This window comes from Gadus morhua, chromosome 7, assembly GCF_902167405.1.
Source record: "Gadus morhua chromosome 7, gadMor3.0, whole genome shotgun sequence".
NCBI classification, from domain to species: Eukaryota; Metazoa; Chordata; class Actinopteri; order Gadiformes; family Gadidae; genus Gadus; species Gadus morhua.
Genome location: NC_044054.1, coordinates 32,244,830 through 32,263,403, shown reverse-complemented (window position 1 = coordinate 32,263,403; position 18,574 = coordinate 32,244,830). Strand labels below are relative to the sequence as shown.

The 18,574-nt window shown below is 50.9% G+C and overlaps 1 protein-coding gene across 1 annotated transcript in view; it reads right to left on the bottom strand.

Annotated features, from left to right (window-relative positions):
- Positions 1-419: 419 nt before the first annotated feature.
- The window catches only part of LOC115547200 (seizure protein 6), a 39,374-nt gene continuing 21,219 nt past the window's right edge, over positions 420-18,574 (bottom strand). The window contains exons 7-14 of the mRNA XM_030361205.1: positions 10,647-10,843; positions 9,868-10,062; positions 8,519-8,710; positions 7,714-7,908; positions 2,832-2,870; positions 2,402-2,510; positions 1,201-1,297; positions 420-466 (exon numbers count right to left, since the gene is read on the bottom strand). Coding sequence (XP_030217065.1) covers positions 440-466; positions 1,201-1,297; positions 2,402-2,510; positions 2,832-2,870; positions 7,714-7,908; positions 8,519-8,710; positions 9,868-10,062; positions 10,647-10,843 — 1,051 coding nt within the window. The 3' untranslated portion in view covers positions 420-439. The remainder of the gene's footprint in view (positions 467-1,200; positions 1,298-2,401; positions 2,511-2,831; positions 2,871-7,713; positions 7,909-8,518; positions 8,711-9,867; positions 10,063-10,646; positions 10,844-18,574) is intronic.

Sequence of the window (18,574 nt, the reverse complement as noted above, 5' to 3'; positions counted from 1 at the left end):
ATCTAGTACAGCCTGGAGATGCGGGCAGTGAGGGGGAAACAAACGCCTTATAACAAACCTTATTCTAACAGTGAGAGAAGAAAAAAACGATATTTCGTAAAGGTATTAAAACAGGGTGAAGCAGAGTGGAAAACAAGACTGAAACGAAGAGAAAGGTAAACCTATGGCGCTGATGAATTAATCCGCCACGGAGTAATTTGGTTCGGTCGGATGCTGATCGGAGCGTCGCGTCGGGAACGTTGAATAATAAACGGCGGGAGGACGAGAAGATGGCGGCTAGGTTGAGAGAGGTAGTCGATACGATGGCTGCAGGATGAGCAGGCCTCCATGTTAGGTTGGAGCATCAGCCTCTGGAGTGGGGGGGGGGGGGGGGGAATGGCCAGGGTCCCCTCAAAGTCTTTCGGCCTCCTGGGTGGGGCCCGGGGGGGGGGGGGGGCAGTTAGTAGGTCGAGTGGGTCTTCCGGTGCTGGAACCAGAGGGAGTGGGATTGGGGGGGGGGGTGACGATGGGAACAGGAGAGAACAGTGAGCAGGAAACACTGTGTGGTTTCATCAACACTGGGCGAACCGCCGAAATGGGAAACGCTGCCTTAATCATGCAGTAGAGGTTCTCATATTTCACTTTACAAAACTAAGATATCAAACATATTATAAAAAAGCATTAAGCTTCACTGTTTTTTTCATTAGAAAGGTTGAACTTTAAAGATGAATAAATACCAGTGAAGTACATCTGCATTCATGAAGACATCTTTGATCGTGGAAGATGATGATGACAACACAAACAAGATGGATGATACAAATAAACTAACAACAGGAATACATGAACACACATGAATGGTGGTGAACACACATGAATGGTGGAGTGCAACACAGCATGGTTGGACATGAACAATAATACAAATGAAAATAGATAAAAATTAAAATAAATAAATAAATAATGAAATGTTAGTGAAGATGTCAACATAAATGACGGTATGAATGAATAAATAAAAATAAATAACAAAAATAAAATGTTCACAATATGAATTGGGACCGACACATGCAGATCCACAAATTCATGTTGTCATTGGTGAAGTAAACAGCTGATGGACCGCTAAGTGGCGCCCTCTGCTGGTGAGACATGAGATGACGCCGGGCTTCAGGACAGCACGCTGGTGTCGTGTGAGCCCACGTCCTGCAGGTTCAGCCCCGCCGTACTTACGCCTCTCTCGTACACGGGGTTGTCGAACGCCGACTCCTCCGTCATGTTGTCGTAGGGCGGCAGCGACGACGGCATTCGGACCGACTTCCCCTGTAGTCTGCGATCGGAAACAAAACACCAACTGAATGACGGAGACAAAGGAAATATTTGATAAGTTGACTAAATATGTTTTGTTTGGTCACCGTGACGATATTCCATGTTGTTTCTAATGCCTTGACTTCGGCCACCAAAGCGATATTCTTTGTAGTTTATTGCTACGGTTTAGTAACCGTAGCGATATCCGGTGAAGATTATAGTAAATTTTTGGTCACATATAGCGCTTTTTGATGTAGCTTATAATTTGTGTTTGGTCCCCGTGGCGATATAAGGTGTTAGCCTGCCACCTCCCACCTACCTACTTCCGCTCAATTTTCATTTCACTTCAGTACTAGGTCTGGGTCTGCTTCATATTCATGGGTTCCTTGGAAGCCAGATTTTTGGCGGTCCAATCAGCGAACAGAGTGAGTGGCTGAGAACGATGACGTTGAGGTCGCGCGCCAGTTTCAGTTGTAGTCAGAGGAAGACTTGGATACGAGAGAAGCTATTCGGTCTGTTGTGTGATCGCTGCCGAATAGCGATCAATTAAAGCCATAGCAAGAACAAGCTTTGCTGAGTTTTGTTGGTGGCCAAGATGTTGTGGCACTTCTCCCCACCGGGTTCAGGAAAAGTTAGATTTTCCAGCTGGCTCCTTTAGTGGTGAAGGAGCCGGTCCCGTCGCATGATATACGTCACGACCAAACGCTATGCGATTGGTTATGGCAGATCCAGAGTGGCACTGGGCAGATCCAATCATTTTAAAACTTCAACAGACACCCGCCTCCAAGTGAGTGAACGTTTGTCAATCGGGCAGTTCCAGACCTTCTGTACAAATTAAATGAAGTACGATGGTCTGGTAGGACCAGGCTAATAAGGTGTAGTTTAAAGTTAATTTCTAGTCACCATAGCGATATCCAGTGTAGTTATAGTTAGTTTCTGGTCACCATAGCGATGTGCTCTGTTGTTTATGGTTAGTTTCTGTTCACCATAGTAATATATTCTGTCTAGTTTAAAGTTAGTTTCTGGTCACCGTAGAGACGTGCTGTGTATTTATAGTTAGATTCTGGTCACGTAGCGATATATTCGGTGTAGTGAGTTCCTGGTCCCAATGGCGACAGGGTCTTACTTGGTGAAGTAGACGTAGACGGCCAGGACGGCCAGCAGCACCACCACGGCCGGGACCAACACCACCAGCGCCACGTTGGAGCCCTCCAGGTCCAGCTCCGGGCTGGCCACTGGAACACAGACAGCACGCTCAGAGCACGGAGGAAGGTACTCATTTTACATGAAGAAAAATATGAACAAAATAATATAGAAAAATACATTGATAAAAAATAGATATATATATTAAATGCAGAGAAGAAAAAAATGTTTTTTGCTCATAACAAATCCATCAAGGAAAAAATATCTTATGAAATATATAAAATATGTTTGTAATAACCACAATATAGAAATAAAAAATAATACATTATACATAATAGAAAATAATTAAAATGCATAACTTCACGTTACTTTCTTTCAATAGATAGAAGTTTGATTGTAGTGATAAGACGTACCGTCCAGCCTTCGCTCGTTCACAAACTTGCTGGTTGAAGCTGAAACACAGTCACCGGACGTTCAGAAAGGGAAATCAAATGTAAGAACAGTTTTAATTGAATAAATACATGTGAATAAAAGTTATTAGGTAAGGTCATGATTTCTTAACATCCTCAGCGTGCCATCTCGTGTGCCAACCCAGTCTCACGGAAATGCGTGACACTGTCACGTCATTTAATCTATTCATTCGTGATCTGGGACACGTAATTCCAATTTTTCCGTGCCAAAAGCATACATTTCTAACAATATAGCTTTTGGCCACCCGTTTCTACTTTCACCTTTGATTCTGGGAAATTGTGACAATTCAGATATATTTAATGCAGGTGCGCTGCTCTGTAGGCAAACCGCCACGATAAAAAGGTATCCGCTTCATCTCTTCTTTTTCGAATGAGTTTGAAATTTGTGCATTGATTAAATGACGTGACAGTGTCACATATTTCCTTGAGACTGGGTTGTGTGTGCGTAGACTAACATGTACATTTACATTAAGGGCATTTAGCAGACGCTGTTATCCAAAGTGACTTACAGTAAGTACAGTTGTCAGAAGAAAGAGAAACGAGAGTTACGTATGTAACTACAGTTCTATGAATTCTGGATGACCGCCAGAGGCCGTGCTTAACACTGGATGTTATCCATCGCGCATGCGCAGGTCGAGTATTTAATATCAAAAAAGTCAAACGTGACCGGGGATGACGTCGTGGTGCCCGTCTATATAAGCCCACGTCACTCTCCAAGATGTCCCTTCAGAATCTTCTTGCAAGATTCCGAGTGACAGAGAACTCTGGCGGTCAACCAGAATTCATAGAACCATAGTTACATACGTAACTCTCGTTCTATTTCATTCTTACTGACCGCTAGAGGCAGAGCTTAAAAAACAGATGCTGCCACTGCGTGGTGAGAATCTACATTGACTCTGTAAAATCGGGCAAAGGTGCACGCTGAAACCCAGGAGGCCGCTGCACAAATCTCAATTAGAGGCACTCCTCTTAGTGCTGCCCAGGAGGTGGAGACACTCCTGGTGGAATGGCCTCTGATGTTAAGAGGCAAAGGCAGTCCTCTTGACTTGTATGCCTCCTCAATTACCTCCACCACCCACTTGGAAAGCCTCTGTCTGGACGGCGCTTGCCCCTTCCTTGGGCCCCCGTAGCAGACAAACAGGCCATCAGACTGGCGAAAACCAGCAGCTTCCTGTATGTAACATCTCAATGATGGGTTAGGCCACAGTGCCAACCCTGTGCCACTGTTCACTCACTGACAATGCATGAAGCTCACTCACACGCTTGGCTGACGCGATCTCTAGAAGAAAGGCAACCTTTGCCGACAGCCATTTCAGTGGCGCCTGATCCAGGGGCTCAAACGGGAGGAGACAGAGGGCTCCAAGTACCAGAGGTAGGTCGCATGAGGGAGCCTTGACAGCCCGTGGGGGGTTCCTCCGCTGGGCTCCTTTAAGAAATCGGGTCACCAAAGAATGAGACCCCACCGTCTGGCTATCAACCTTAACGTGTCTGGATGAAATGGCAGCCACATAGACCCTTAAAGTGGAAGCAGATAGCTTCCTTTCCAGTAAGGACTTCAAAAAACGCAGTATAATTGGCACTGAGGAACACTCCGGTACCTCTCTCTGAGCCTCACACCACTTTGTAAACATCTTCCACCTGTTAGCATAAAGTGCCCTGGTGGAGGGAGCTCTTGAGTCTATGATGGTTTGAACTACCTCCTGGTCACATTCCATTATAAGTGGATCAGGCCCCTCAAGGGCCAAACCCCTAGCTGTAGGCAATCTGGTCTGGGGTGCCAGATGTGGCCCCCCAGCTGTGAGAGCAGGTCCCGCCTCTTCGGCAGGCACCATGGATCTCCTTCAAGCAGCCTGTACATTACTGGAAACCAAGGTCTCCCTGGCCAGTTTGGGTCAACCAGCAGGGGTCTGTGGCTCCCCTTCTGAGCTCTGTGTAGAGTTAACCCTATCAGTGGAAATGGCGGGAAGGCATAAAGGTGCTGACGTGGCCATGGATGGGCCAAGGCATCCTGTCCCATCGGACTCGTCTCTGACAGAGAGAACCAGAGAGGGAGAGCACTTCCGCTGTATTTAGCATGCGAGAGGGAAATACTTTCAGAAAACTGTTCAGCCCTCGTAAGTCCAGTATAGGGCGAAACCCACCCTCTTTTTATGGAACTAAAAAAGAGGGTGGGTAAAACCCACCTTCTCGATCTCGATGGCTTTCTTCTCCAGGAGGGTTGATACCTGCTGGCTGAGGGCCTGTCGCCTTGTGGGATCGCAAACTGTAGTCAGTCTGATCCCCCTGAAAAGTGGTGGCCGGCGTCGGAATTGGAGATTGTACCCCTTGGAAAGCGTGGCCACCACCCAAGGGTCTGTAGTGCAACTTCCCCAGCAGATGAGGTGCTGCTGGGCGTAGCGCCCGACGCCCGGCCCTGAGCCGTCAGTACCTGCCCCAACGTCCTCTTGGGAAGCCTGGGGGGGGGGGAACCCCGACCCCGACCCCTCTGTGCCTGGGGTGCAGGTCTTGTGGGAGCCCGACGGGGTTGATAGGGTCGCTCAGGAGCTGGTGAGGTCCTGAGATAACCACTAGGACGTGCTAGCGGCAGAGGATGATTGGTGCTATAACCTTGCGGAGGCTGCTGTCTCGGTAGGGATGTAGCTCTCCGAAGGCTAGCAAACTGCTGCTGTGTCTGGTTAGCCTGGATGCCACGATCCAAGGCCTGTTGTGCTGCTGGGCCAAAAAGCTCTCCCGGAACTACGGGGAGAGTGCGGAGGGTTCTCCGGCATGGCTCTGATAATGGGGACTGGGCCAGCCATACCAGGCGGCGAGCCAGCATAAGCGACGACATCAGCCTACCAAGCTCTCTGGTCATGAAGGCAAACGCCTGCAAAGATGTAGAGTCACTTAGACTCTGTGGAGGAGTTCCGAATACGGCCCATACGTTCCGCTGTGTCATAGCACTTCGTTAATAGGTCATCAGTGATGCGGCCTCAACACCTCCTCTGGTGCCACAATGAGGGAGGCAATGGTCGGCTCTACGACTGGCCTTCGGTCAAGTCCATGCTTGCTGGCATTCTGCATTGAAGCCAAGGCCCTGCTGTCACTGGTGGGATGAGATAGAGATCTGGGGTCTGGCCAGCATCTGTGAAGCTCCTCAATATATGGCTGGGAGGGAGGCACAGAAAAAGTATCTCGTGGCGGGACACGCCTAAAGAATGCACTAGCTGGAGCAATTGCTGATGGAGCCTCATCCAACCCTTAGCGTGCCAGTGCCAATCGGACCACTAGCTTAACCGTGGCCCGGGAAGCTTCTAAGCATGCGCTAGACCCACTCTCTACATGCTGGGAGCCGTCTTCAGAAGCCTGGGTAGAAGCCTCTACCTCGCCCTGTCCCGGCCTGTCCTCAAAGAACTGGCTACAGGATGCCCTCGTAGACAGGGCATCTCCGTCCCATTCTGGTGTATATGGAGCCTCAACCTGAGGGATTGACGTCTTGGTTGACGCTAACCTAACTGGCTTCAGGTTAAAGAGCCAACTCTTAATCTCAGCGAACTCTGACACTAGCTTGTCCACTTTGGCAGCATAACCGTCAGCCTTCCTAGCCTTCTTCCTGGGCGGGGCAGCCCTGGGTGGGGAGCGTACTCGTACCATCGGTTCTCTTCCAGGCGGGGGAAGCTCACCTTCAACCTGAGGTCCATCCACCTCGGCTAGTCTTGCCTCTTTCAGCCCATGTGGCATGAAACTGCAATTCATACACTGATCGTCGGACAGCCCCTCCCTCAGGTGGACCACACCGAGGCATGCAAGGCATTCATCATGTCCATCTAGGGCTAGCAGTGGAGCCATGCAAGTTGGGCAACCATGTGAGCCCAACATGCTGGGGGAATTAAGCTATCCAAAATAGTGAAGTAGTTACTACTGAGCGAAAGCCCCCAACAGTAATAATTCAACAAAAGGGCAGCAACTGCACAACGCAAGAAACTCAAACTAAAACAGTGTTTTTATTTTTTCTTATTTACCCACTAGCCTTAACCGTAATGGGGAGCTCTTGAATTCCAAACCAGGGAGTACACACTTTAACGAGCGAAAACGCTCGTCAGGGAGCCTTTAATTAACTGAAACAAAAGTTGCCACAAAAGGCAGCAAATGCCGGTAATGGCAATCTCCGCTGCAGCGAGGCAAACAAAACGAGACGTAAGCTTAAGTGGGTGCCGAAAACAGGATTCCCTTATCTTACTTAACTTTAAAGCTAACACAGAGAGAATACTTACCTTAGCAGCCGCTACAGCTGGTGAAGACGCTGTGTTAGCCTAGCGTTAATGTGAGCCGAGCTCACCGGCGAAAGCACCGGTATGCGGCGTTCATGACATAGCCGTGCGTGACTAATCGCAGCCCTTGGAGGACGGATCCGTGGCTCCAACCATGCGGTTGCAGGGCTACCAGCAAAGAGTCACCGGCTAATATTGCTTTTATTCAAGCTTATTTCGTACTCGTACGAGTAGATACAAGGGACATCTTGGAGAGTGACGTGGGCTTATATAGGCGGGCGCCCCGACGTCATCCCCGGTCACGTGTGACATGTTTGATATTAAATACTCGACCTGCGCATGCGCGATGGATAACATCCAGTGTTAAGCACTGCCTCTGGCGGTCAGTAAGAATGAAATAGAACAACAATATATCGCCGTCGGTACAGTAAGGATGGTCATAGAACCAATTGCCATGTACTAACCATCACTAGGTTAACCCATTCCCCGTACAGAACACAGACAGCTAGGATAAGACGCTTTGTACGAAGAAACGGCGTTGGATCGTCCAGTAAACCGGTTATCTCCGGTCGTACCTTTGCAGGCGGGCGGCGTGCTGTTCCACTGGGACGGGTGTCCCGGGACGCAGGCGATGGCGGGCTCCCCCTGCAGCTCGTAGCCGGGGTGGCAGGAGAAGGTGAGCGACTCCCCTGCTTGGTAGAAGGCCTTCTCGGAGCTCTGCACGCTAGTGGACGGGGCGCCGGGGTTCCTGCACGGCTCGTAGCGCTCCGCTGCCGACAGGGGAGAGATCTTGAAGAGGTCGACATACAAACGACTGCCGCCATCTTGAAGAGGTCTATACACAACCAACCGCCAGGTCAACTAGAACGGGCAGAGTGCCATCCTATTGATTTTTTATTGTATTTGATTGACGCTCCTGCCCTTCACAACTAGCAGAAGCATGCATGAACTCCGGACGCCCTCAACTGAGCGAATAATAACAAAGTAAATAAAATATACATTTAAAGTTGGCCATACACCATCTTGAAGAGTGACGAGGACAGACAGAATCTTGGAGAGGGAACATGCCTAGTAAGCGTTTAAATAGATTCAATAGCTTGGAAAATATGTCATTGTGGATGTGTGTGTGTGTCTGTGTGTGTGTGTGTAGGTGTTTGTGTAAAACCTACACACATACACACACTCACCCGGCTACACACACACACACACACACACACACACACACACACACACACACACACACACACACACACACACACACACACACACACACACACACACTTCCTGCAAAACCTAGTTTTTCATAACACCCCCCATCATCATCATTCTCCTCCTCCTCCTCCTCCCCATCATCCCCATCGCCACGGCGACGGTACTCACGGACACACTTGGGCAGCCGGTCGCTCCACTTGGGCTTGGCGGCGTCCCGGCGGCAGCAGGTGAGCACGGCGGCGCCGGCCAGCAGGTAGCCCTTCTGACAGGCGTACTGCACGGTGGAGCCCACCGAGAGCCGCTGGGCCGACAGCGTGCGGCGGCCGTGTTCCACCGCCCCAGGGTCCGGACACGTCAGCACTGGGGGGGGGGGGGACCAGAGGAGGAGGTCAGGGGTCAGCAGGACAGAGGAGGACCAGAGGAGGACCAGAGGAGGAGGTCAGGAGACACAAGGACAGAGGAGGACCAGAGGAGGACAGAGGAGGACCAGAGGAGGGTCAGAGGAGGGTCAGAGGAGGACCAGAGGAGGACCAGAGGAGGACCAGAGGGGGACCAGAGGAGGACCAGAGGAGGGTCAGAGGAGGACCAGAGGGGGACCAGAGGAGGACCAGAGGAGGGTCAGAGGAGGACCAGAGGAGGACCAGAGGAGGAGGTCAGGAGACAGCAGGACAGAGGAGGACCAGAGGAGGACCAGAGGAGGACCAGAGGAGGAGGTCAGGAGACAGCAGGACAGAGGAGGACCAGAGGAGGACAGAGGAGGACCAGAGGAGGACCAGAGGAGGACCAGAGGAGGACAGAGGAGGACCAGAGGAGGACCAGAGGAGGACCAGAGGAGGAGGACCAGAGGAGGACCAGAGGAGGACCAGAGGAGGACCAGAGGAGGACCAGAGGAGGAGGTCAGGGGACAGCAGGACAGAGGAGGACCAGAGGAGGACCAGAGGAGGACAGAGGAGGACAGAGGAGAACCTCAGGAGAGCACAGAACAGAGGGGAACCAGGGGGGGACGTCAGGAGAACATCAGACCAGAGGGGGACGTCAGGAGAACATCAGACCAGAGGGGGACGTCAGGAGGCAACGAGAATAGAGGAGAACGTCAGAAGGTACCGGAGCAGGAGGAACAGCAGGAGATGTTCTGGTCCCCCCCCCTCTCACCCTGGTCTCTCCCCCCTCACCCTGGTCTCTCCCCCCCTCTCACCCTTCCCGCTATCCCTCCCCCCCCAGGTCTCCCCCCCTCCCCCCGGTCTCCCCCCTCTCCCCTGTGCCTCCCCCCTCTCACCCTGGTCTCTCCCCTCTCCCCTGTGCCTCCCCCCTCTCACCCTGGTCTCTCCCCTCTCCCCCCCTCCCCCCGGTCTCCCCCCTCTCCCCCAAGCCTCGCCCCGCCCTCCCCGCTCTCCCCCGTGCCTCCCCCCTCTCACCCTGGTCTCCCCCCTCCCCCCTCCCCCCCTCTCCCCCTGATCCCTCCCCTCTCCCCCCTCTCCCCGCCCTCCCCCCTCTCCCCCGTGCCTCCCCCCTCTCACCCTGGTCGCAGCGGGGGACGTCTGCGCTCCAGCTGAGGTCCCACTGGCACATGAGGATCTCGGCCCCCCCCAGCTCGAACCCGGGGTAGCACTGGTAGGTGACCACCGTGCCGTGGATCAGGTCCGGGTGGGACGTGCTCTTCCAGCCGTTGCTGATCTCCGGCAGCTCCGAGCAGGTGTCGTTACGGGCCACCTCTGGAGACCGTGGGGGGGGGGGGGGGGGGGGGGGGGGGGGGGGGGGGGGGAGTGGGCGTGGTCAGCATGAACGGTCACAGGAAACAGCGGGACATGATTGATGAGTGATCCTTATTCGTTGTATTTTTAGTTCAATGTGTTTGTGTGTGTGCGTTCTTGTGGGTGTGTGTTTTTCTCTGTTTTTGTGGGGTAAGTATTTGCTGATAGGCAAAATTTGTGAATAATATTAAATAATAATAATATCGAACATCGCTCTAGCAGGACCACATACCTGCATGTGCACTTGCGTTCAGGTGTGTGCCTACATGCATGTAGGTGAATGTCCTTGAATATGAGTGTGCGTGTGTGTGTGTGCCGAAATGCAGGCATGTGTGTGTAAGTGTGTGTGTGTATATGTGTGTATGTATTTTTTGTACCCTTGAACAAAGACCGATCTCATCCCAGAAATATTTGAATCCTGTCTCTTGTAATGTGATTGGTGGATGCAAATAAAGAATTAAAATGTATATGTCCGTGCGTGCGTGCATGCGAGCGTGCGTGCGTGCGTGGGAGCGTGCGTGCGTGCGTGGGAGCGTGCAGCTCACCAAAGAAGTGCACCACGAAGCCGTTGTTGTAGCCGTAGATGTTGGTGGCCGGGTCGGACTGGAACTGCACGGTGACGTCGGACATGGACGTGAACAGCTTGAAGTGCGGCCGCGAGCCGCCGTACTGACCCAGGATGTTCGCCGTCAGGTCGTCCCCGTCGTAGAAGGTCAAGAGGTCGTTCTTCCCCAGGTTCAGTCTGGGACGAGCAGGGGAAACGATGGGACCGCGGTTAAACATCAAAACACGTAAACGGTCAAAGGACTGCGCTTATACTGCGCTTTTTCTAACCAGTGGCCGCTCAAAGCGCTGCACAACACTGCCGCACATTCACCCGTTCATGCACACATTCACACACCGACGGCGGAGTCAGCCACGCAGGGCGACAGCCAGCTCGTCGGGAGCAGTCAGGGTGAGGCGTCTCACTCAGGGACACCTCGACACTCAGCTAGGAGGAGCCGGGGGGTTGAACCAGCAACCCTCAGGTTCTCGCTCTGCCTCCTGGACCACATGCCTCCCCACTACCGTATCAATCAATAGTTATTATTAAGCAGAACCTCAGGGGCGACTGGTCGTCGGACGTGGCAGTTGGGGGCTTTGGCTCCCAGTCCAAAGGTAGCGGGTTCGATTCCGAATGTCCGCAATGTGTTCTACCCTCGAACCCCTGACCCGCTCCTGAGTGCGGCCGGTGTGTGACCGGGTCTGACCGGGTCTGACCGGTTTGGATTTAAGTGTGTTCTTCTAAACGGTGACCAGAACAGAGCGGAGGGGGGGGGGTTGTCCCATGACACTGCTCTCCATCTGGTCCTCAGAACCTCTGCCTGGAGACCAAGTGAGATTACACCGACTGAGAATCAGCCTTGGGTGGATTAAAATTTAAATGTTGTTTACAAACTGAAAGTGAAATAAACACTAAATAATTCAAGAACTTTTTTCTTCCCGTTCTGTTTGCCCGTTATGAAAACGCATATGCGATATCGTTTGTTTATGTAAATGGGAGTGAGGAAACAGAGATTGTTTATTCGCAGCATTATCATATTCATTGAGCAAACGTTGCCACAGGTCGTGTGAATAAAGTTGCTTCTTTATGATTACTGCAGGACAGAGGAGGGCGAACGAAGGGAATGTTTTGTCAAAAATACTAATTAAAAAACCTACCGCCGCTCCACAATTAACCACGACGCCTACAGCCAGCCATTAAGGTAACCACGGAGAATGAATTAAAAACACAAAAGCAGCAGCACCAAGTCAACTACCAACACCTCATGTCGTAGCCACGGTATAGAGCTAGAACTATAAGCACTTTAGCAATTTATAACCTTTAACCTGCGGTCTTTGTTGTTTCCACCCTAGTTCTCCAGGTGTTGGTCAATAGGTTGTGTCTGTCGCACCACTCTGACGTAACGCTACAGCCATGTCGCCATATTGTTTTGATTGTTTTGATTGTTTTGATTGTATTGATTCTTACGGAAGAGGATCCGGGCCAGAGGTGATTTTCCTATTGAGGTCTGAGTTTAAAGTCAGAATACTGAGATTAAATTCTGAATTCTGACTTTAATCCCAAAACTAAATTGACCAAAAAAACAAATAAAAAATGCACACCTTGCCTTATCGTCCTCCCTAGATTATGATCTAAAATGAAAACGCTTTTATGTATGCTGGCATACGGGCAATAAAGATTAAAAAAATGTATACAATACAAAGACGTGCATAACAATCTTATTTTCCCGTTAAGCAGAGAGAGAGAGGGAGAGAGGGAGAGAGAGAGAGAGAGAGAGAGAGAGAGAGAGAGAGAGAGAGAGAGAGAGAGAGAGAGAGAGAGAGAGAGAGAGAGAGAGAGAGGAGAGAGAGAGAGAGAGAGAGAGAGACAGAGAGAGGGAGAGAGAGAGAGAGAGAGAGAGGGGAGGGGGAGAGAGAGAGAGGGAGGGGGAGAGAGAGAGAGGGAGGGAGAGAGAGAGAGAGAGAGAGAGAGAGAGAGGGAGGGAGAGAGAGAGGGAGAGGGAGAGAGAGAGAGAGAGAGGGAGGGAGAGAGAGAGAGAGAGAGAGAGAGAGAGAGAGAGAGAGAGAGAGAGAGAGAGAGAGAGAGAGAGAGAGAGAGAGAGAGAGAGAGAGAGGAGGGATAAGTAGAGAGGGGGAGAAGGGGGGGGGATTCCCAGAGTGTGATTGAGGCGCTGCTGCCAGTGATTCATTTAGGAATGCATTAACCTTTCCACGGGGGGGCTGTGGGGGCTGGGGGGGGGGACTGGCGACGGACCAGGTAGGGGGCCCGGTGCTCGGCAGCGAGCAGCGCTTGACATTTATTCAGAAACCGGGGAGCCACAGAATAATAAGCCACCAGGACGGTAGTTTCCTTCTGAAGTAATCAACGAAAGGGAGGGAGGGAGGGGAGGAGGGAGGGAGGGAGGAGGGAGGGAGGGAGGGGGGGAGGTTGTTTCGCTGTTTGCTGTTCGTCCCGAGGCGGGCTTCACGATGCCCAGCGTGGGTCTAGGATTGTGTTCCGCTGGTACCCGGGACATGACTCGGAACGAAAAACAATTAAAAGCCGTCCTGAGAAATAAACAAGTGAGCGAAGACGCGCGTCGTGGACGGGGAGCGCGCTATCAATTACAGCGGCGCCCTCCGCGCCCGGCGTGTTTACTCTGCATCTCGTTACGCGGACCGCTGCACACGCTCCGTTCCCCGATCCTACCCGCAGGAGAGACTTTTAAAAGGCCGATATGAACTCCTACCTCCCCCCATGTACCCAGTTTCTCCTCCAGCTCCATCTACACATATTAACACATACATGGCGGGAGATTGCTTCACCGGGAAATGGGATTTCTAATCGGTCTGGTCCGACCACTTTCTGTCGTCTCTCTCTTTTCGTCGCTCGCTGCGTTCCTTCTCTCTGTTGTCGTATCTTCGTTTCTCTGACAGTCCTGGTCCACAGAGACCTCCTCCGGGATCAGAACAGAGCCCTCTCTATCCTCTATGGGGATTTCTAACTCGTTCGGACCTCTTGGTTCCTTTCTTTCTGTCTTTGTTTAGCGTAGCGTGTGTAGCTCGGCATAACGAGATTTGGCGGGTTTATGCTTCGCTCCTTAACGAGGATGGGGAATTGTTTTTCCCTCCCCCCCATGTGGTGATAATCCTGACGACTCTTCATTAGTGTTCTCTTCACTCTTCAACGGCATGTCTGAGTTTAGTGGCAATTCCAAATTCCTCGTTTGCAATAGAAAAGTGAAAAGTAATCTAAATCACGATAAAACGTTGAGGGCCTTTCTCAGAAACACAACCACGATTTCCACGGAGCCGACTCGTGGAAGTATTCCCTGGAATACGTTTGTGTTTTCCCTTGGGCCTCTTCCATCCACTTCCTACACTCAGACCTTCGTGATTGGTTAGACGCTTCCACATCAACCGATATGCCATCCCTTCCTGTCAAACTCTCTCCTTTTCAAAAACCGTGTTTCCTAAACTCAGCTTTGGGATTCGAAAGGGGCTGTGATCCCATGGAGGTGCCACCGTCTGACACACCGAGCTCTGAGCTCTGAGCACACCTTTGGTCGCGAGCCTTTCATGTGCCACCGGGCCCCAGGGACACTGGAACAGTATCCTGGGTCCGGAGATGAGAAAGGGTAATAACCCCGGCTTTAAAGAACCCTTTGTTCCCCTGACGCCCCGGCCCACCGCCGACATCACCCCTTTTGAATCCTGGCACCTCTCCGTCTAAAGTGCACCCCCTGTTCGCCAGTCAGCTCACCGCCGGGTTCTGATGAGCTTGTTTTCTTGCCACCTGCTTTGCTTTGTCCCAGTCCCCATGGATAGAAGCCACCTGTCCGTCTGTCTGTCCCCAAATTACACATCAGAGCTGCTGCTGTAATCCCCGACTCGCTCTGGGAAGCTAACCGAAGAGCGACCAACTGACAAACCCATCACCGCCCCCTCTCTGTCCGCTGCAGCAATCTGCTGCCAGACAGACCCGGGATCTGTTCCTGACTCCCGTGGGGATTCTTTACACCAACACGTCTCTCGATACTCTGAGTATACCTTCTTCTGTTCTTTGTCCTCCTCACTGAGACGTGAGTGAAGGCCCCCTCTCTCTCTCTCTCTCTCTCTCTCTCTCTCTCTCTCTCTCTCTCTCTCTCTCTCTCCTCTCTCCCTCTCTCTCTCCTCTCTCTCTCCGTTGAATCGGGTCTCTTTCAGGTCCTCTAAACCACCTTGTTGTCACCCTCCCATTGGCTGGTTTTGTCGTTGTGCTCCTTGGATCAGTCTCAGGTGTCTCTCGGCCTTCCCACCCCGCCTACAAACTACTTCTCTTCTATCGTAGTTTGATTCTAGTGAGTGACAGCTGTGGTCGACGTGATGTCATGGCCGTCGACTTAGATACCGATAACTGGCTGGATCAAAAAAGCGGTTAATAGGATGTTTTTAAAAAGATTAAATTAAATATAACTGGTTGGCTCTAAAAAAGATTGTCACGGTTTTTAAAAAAGGTCCCTAATAAAATATTTTTTGATTATTTTTCACACACGGTAATTTATCTAAACTATTTTGTGATGATTGTTTGCCTTAGAGAAAATACTACAGTGATGAGACAATATCTGTCCAATGTTGTGATTCAAAGAATTACAAATATTTCTATATTATTTCTATATTTTAGTATTTCTTTATTTGTAGTTTCAAACCAATTTAATCTCAAGTACCAAGCGATTAAATACATTTCACAACGAATTCTCCTGCTAAACCACTCAACCGCAATTCCCCAAATAACCACAAGAGGTCTCCATTGAACCGCCGCCAACCCACAAACGAGTCGGCAAAAATCCCTCGGTGACCTGAATTCAAAAACACGAAACCCGCTCCATTCGAGCGCTACAGTTTTTTCTTAAAATCGAAAACAGAAAAGAAAACAGCGAAAAAAAAGAAAATAAACCTCAAGCTTCATTTGCGATGCGCGACTAACAACGTGTCGCCCTGAACTCTGGTGGAAAGGTGGCGTGTGAATCTGAGCGGCCGTTGTGTCGCGCCTGCAGGTGGAACCTCAGCTGTAACCTGTTGTTTCCGGCGCTCAGCTTCTTGCTAATTAGCGGAGAGGCGGCCCTCCTGTTTGGCCTAAATTAATTAATCAGCGCTCATTATGCATACTGCTCGTCTGTAATTGCCAGCGCAGCCACGGTGATGAATGATTACGCTGGACTGAAAACATTCTCATTAATGTGGAGAAGTGTGTGCCCACCCTTATAATTAGAGCACCCCCCCCCACACACACACACACACATACACACATACACAAACACACACAAACGCACTTACGCACATACGCACACACACACACACACACACACACACACACACACACACACAAACACACACACACTAGAACCTATTGTCACTTCACACACGTGCGGAGTGTGCATATGCACTCCGTGCATACGCACACTCCGTCTCAATAATATGTCGCACACCCACATGCAGACACGCATACTTCCTTTCTCCCGACTCTCAACGTCATCGCGACTGACTCAGACTCAGAGTCCCACACATAACAGGCACACACACAAACCACCGTACACACTCACATTGTATTCATCACTCACCTATATACACACACACATAATATCTATATGTGTGTGTGTCTCTCTTTCTCTCCAGAGTCTCCATCACACGCACGCACGCACACACACAAACACACACACACACACACACACACACACACACACCCACACACACACACACACACACACACACACACACACACACACACACACACACACACACTCACTCATCCAGGTCTAGAGACCAGGTAAAAAGCTAATGGGGGCTGTTATGTTAAAAAGCCACTGGGAGCTTTTATGTTGTGTTAGATAATGATAATGGAGACATATGCAGAGAGGAGGGTGAGTTCAGGGCTAACAGTATGCAGACGATGGTGAGTTCAGAGCTAAGAGTATGCAGACGATGAGTTCAGAGCGAACAGTATGCAGACGATGGTGAATTCAACGCTAACAGAGACAATGGTGAGTTCAGCATTAACAGAGACGATGGTGAGTTCAGCATTAACAGAGACGATGGTGAGTTCAGAGACGATGGTGAGTTGAGCGCTAACAGAGACGATGGTGAGTTCAGAGACAATGGTGAGTTCAGCGCTAACAGAGACGATGGTGAGTTCAGAGACGATGGTGAGTTCAGCTCTAACAGAGACGATGGTGAGTTCAGAGACAATGGTGAGTTCAGAGCTAACAGTATGCAGACGATGGTGAGTTCAGAGACGATGGTGAGTTCAGCTCTAACAGAGACGATGGTGAGTTCAGAGCTAACAGTATGCAGACGATGATGAGTTAAGGGCCCAACGGTATGCAGACGATGGTGAGTTCAGCGCTAACAGAGACGATGGTGAGTTCAGCATTAACAGAGACGATGGTGAGTTCAGAGACGATGGTGAGTTGAGCGCTGACAGTATGCAGCAGCGATGGTGAGTTCAGCAGTCGGGGTATGCAGCCATTAGACATGCTCTGGGTCTCTGCTGCCATAAAGGGCACGCGTGACCGGCCAAGGAGCTAAACCCCAGCTGCCAACTGCCGGGCTTAATCTCCCACTAACGCTCTAACACGGCCTGAAATTAATACAAACTACAGCCAAAGAATCTCAGGAAAAAAGACTTTGGAAAAAAAAGAGAAAGAAATAGCACCCTCTAAGTGAATCTCGCCGTCCTTCCACGGTTCTGGACAGAGTCACACTTGTGAATATTCTACCTTATCTAGTTCTACACTCGCGGGAAGCTCCCGTTCCCGCCACCCGTGCGTGGCGGTTTTTATTTCCCCAGCGCTCGGGACCCGACCACGGGCACACGGAGCGAGACGGGGGGTCCGCGGTGCGCCTGAGAGCCGGTGGTCTCCCGGTGACTGTGAGGACTCTGCTATCGTCAGCCCTCATCTTCTCCCCTCCAGTATTTAATGGACGGCCAGTATCTGGGCCGGGTGGTCTTGTTAGGGGGCACTTGGCCAAGAGCAGCCCCCCGAGATAAGGGTCAGCTGGTGACAAGCGCAGCACATTCCTCTTCCCCGCCGTCCCCCCGTCCGTCCCCCGTCCGTCCCCTGTCCGTCCAGAGCGCTGAAGAAGCGGCTGCCAGGGTTATCGGAGTGGGAGCGTGACAAGAAGTTAACCGTTGTATCGGCGGTCAACAATAATCTCAGCAGCGCCCGCTGCTTGCCGCTGCACAGTTCAATCCCACGCTATCTCCAACCTCTAAGCTATTGGCATTTTCTTCTCCCTCGTCTGTAATTTCCGACACTGAATCCAACACACTTTGAGTCGTGTTGTAGATAAGCGTAACGCATGGCAGAACTCAATTTCACCGTTATCTGTAGCGGGGGGGAAGTAAGTGTTGAATAAGACGCGCGCTACACATTGTTCTGGCGCGGGGATAAGGTACGACTGATGAGGTGGAGCTAATTTCTGCGCGGCTTGTGTTCAGCGTGTGTCGGCTGTTTTCCACATTAAATCTCTCTTTGAGTCGTTTCATAGCCGTAGCTCGTTTGATCGCTGTGTTGTCTGTGGACTCAGCGAGGATGCTGAGGAACGTGTTCAAGATGCTGAAACAAATGAGAGCATGAATAATCTAACGATGGTCTCTTTATCGCTATCTCTGTGTTTTCCTTTCCTTCGGCCTGGGTTCTGTAGTCGTAGGTTTGATTTCCATCTCTCTACTAGTGTAGTCTGTGTTCCTGCCTGGGGCGGCCAAACTAATCACGTCTGCCCTGGATACACACACAGCCTCAGAGACTCAATGTTTAGGATATCTATAAAATATCAGACAAACATGACCGCCATGGGCCTGACATAACGTGATAGTCGTGATAGTAATACAAGACCCGGCAACGCAACATGATAGTCTAACACAACACAAGGCAAGTCAACATCATAATATAACACATAACAACACAACGCA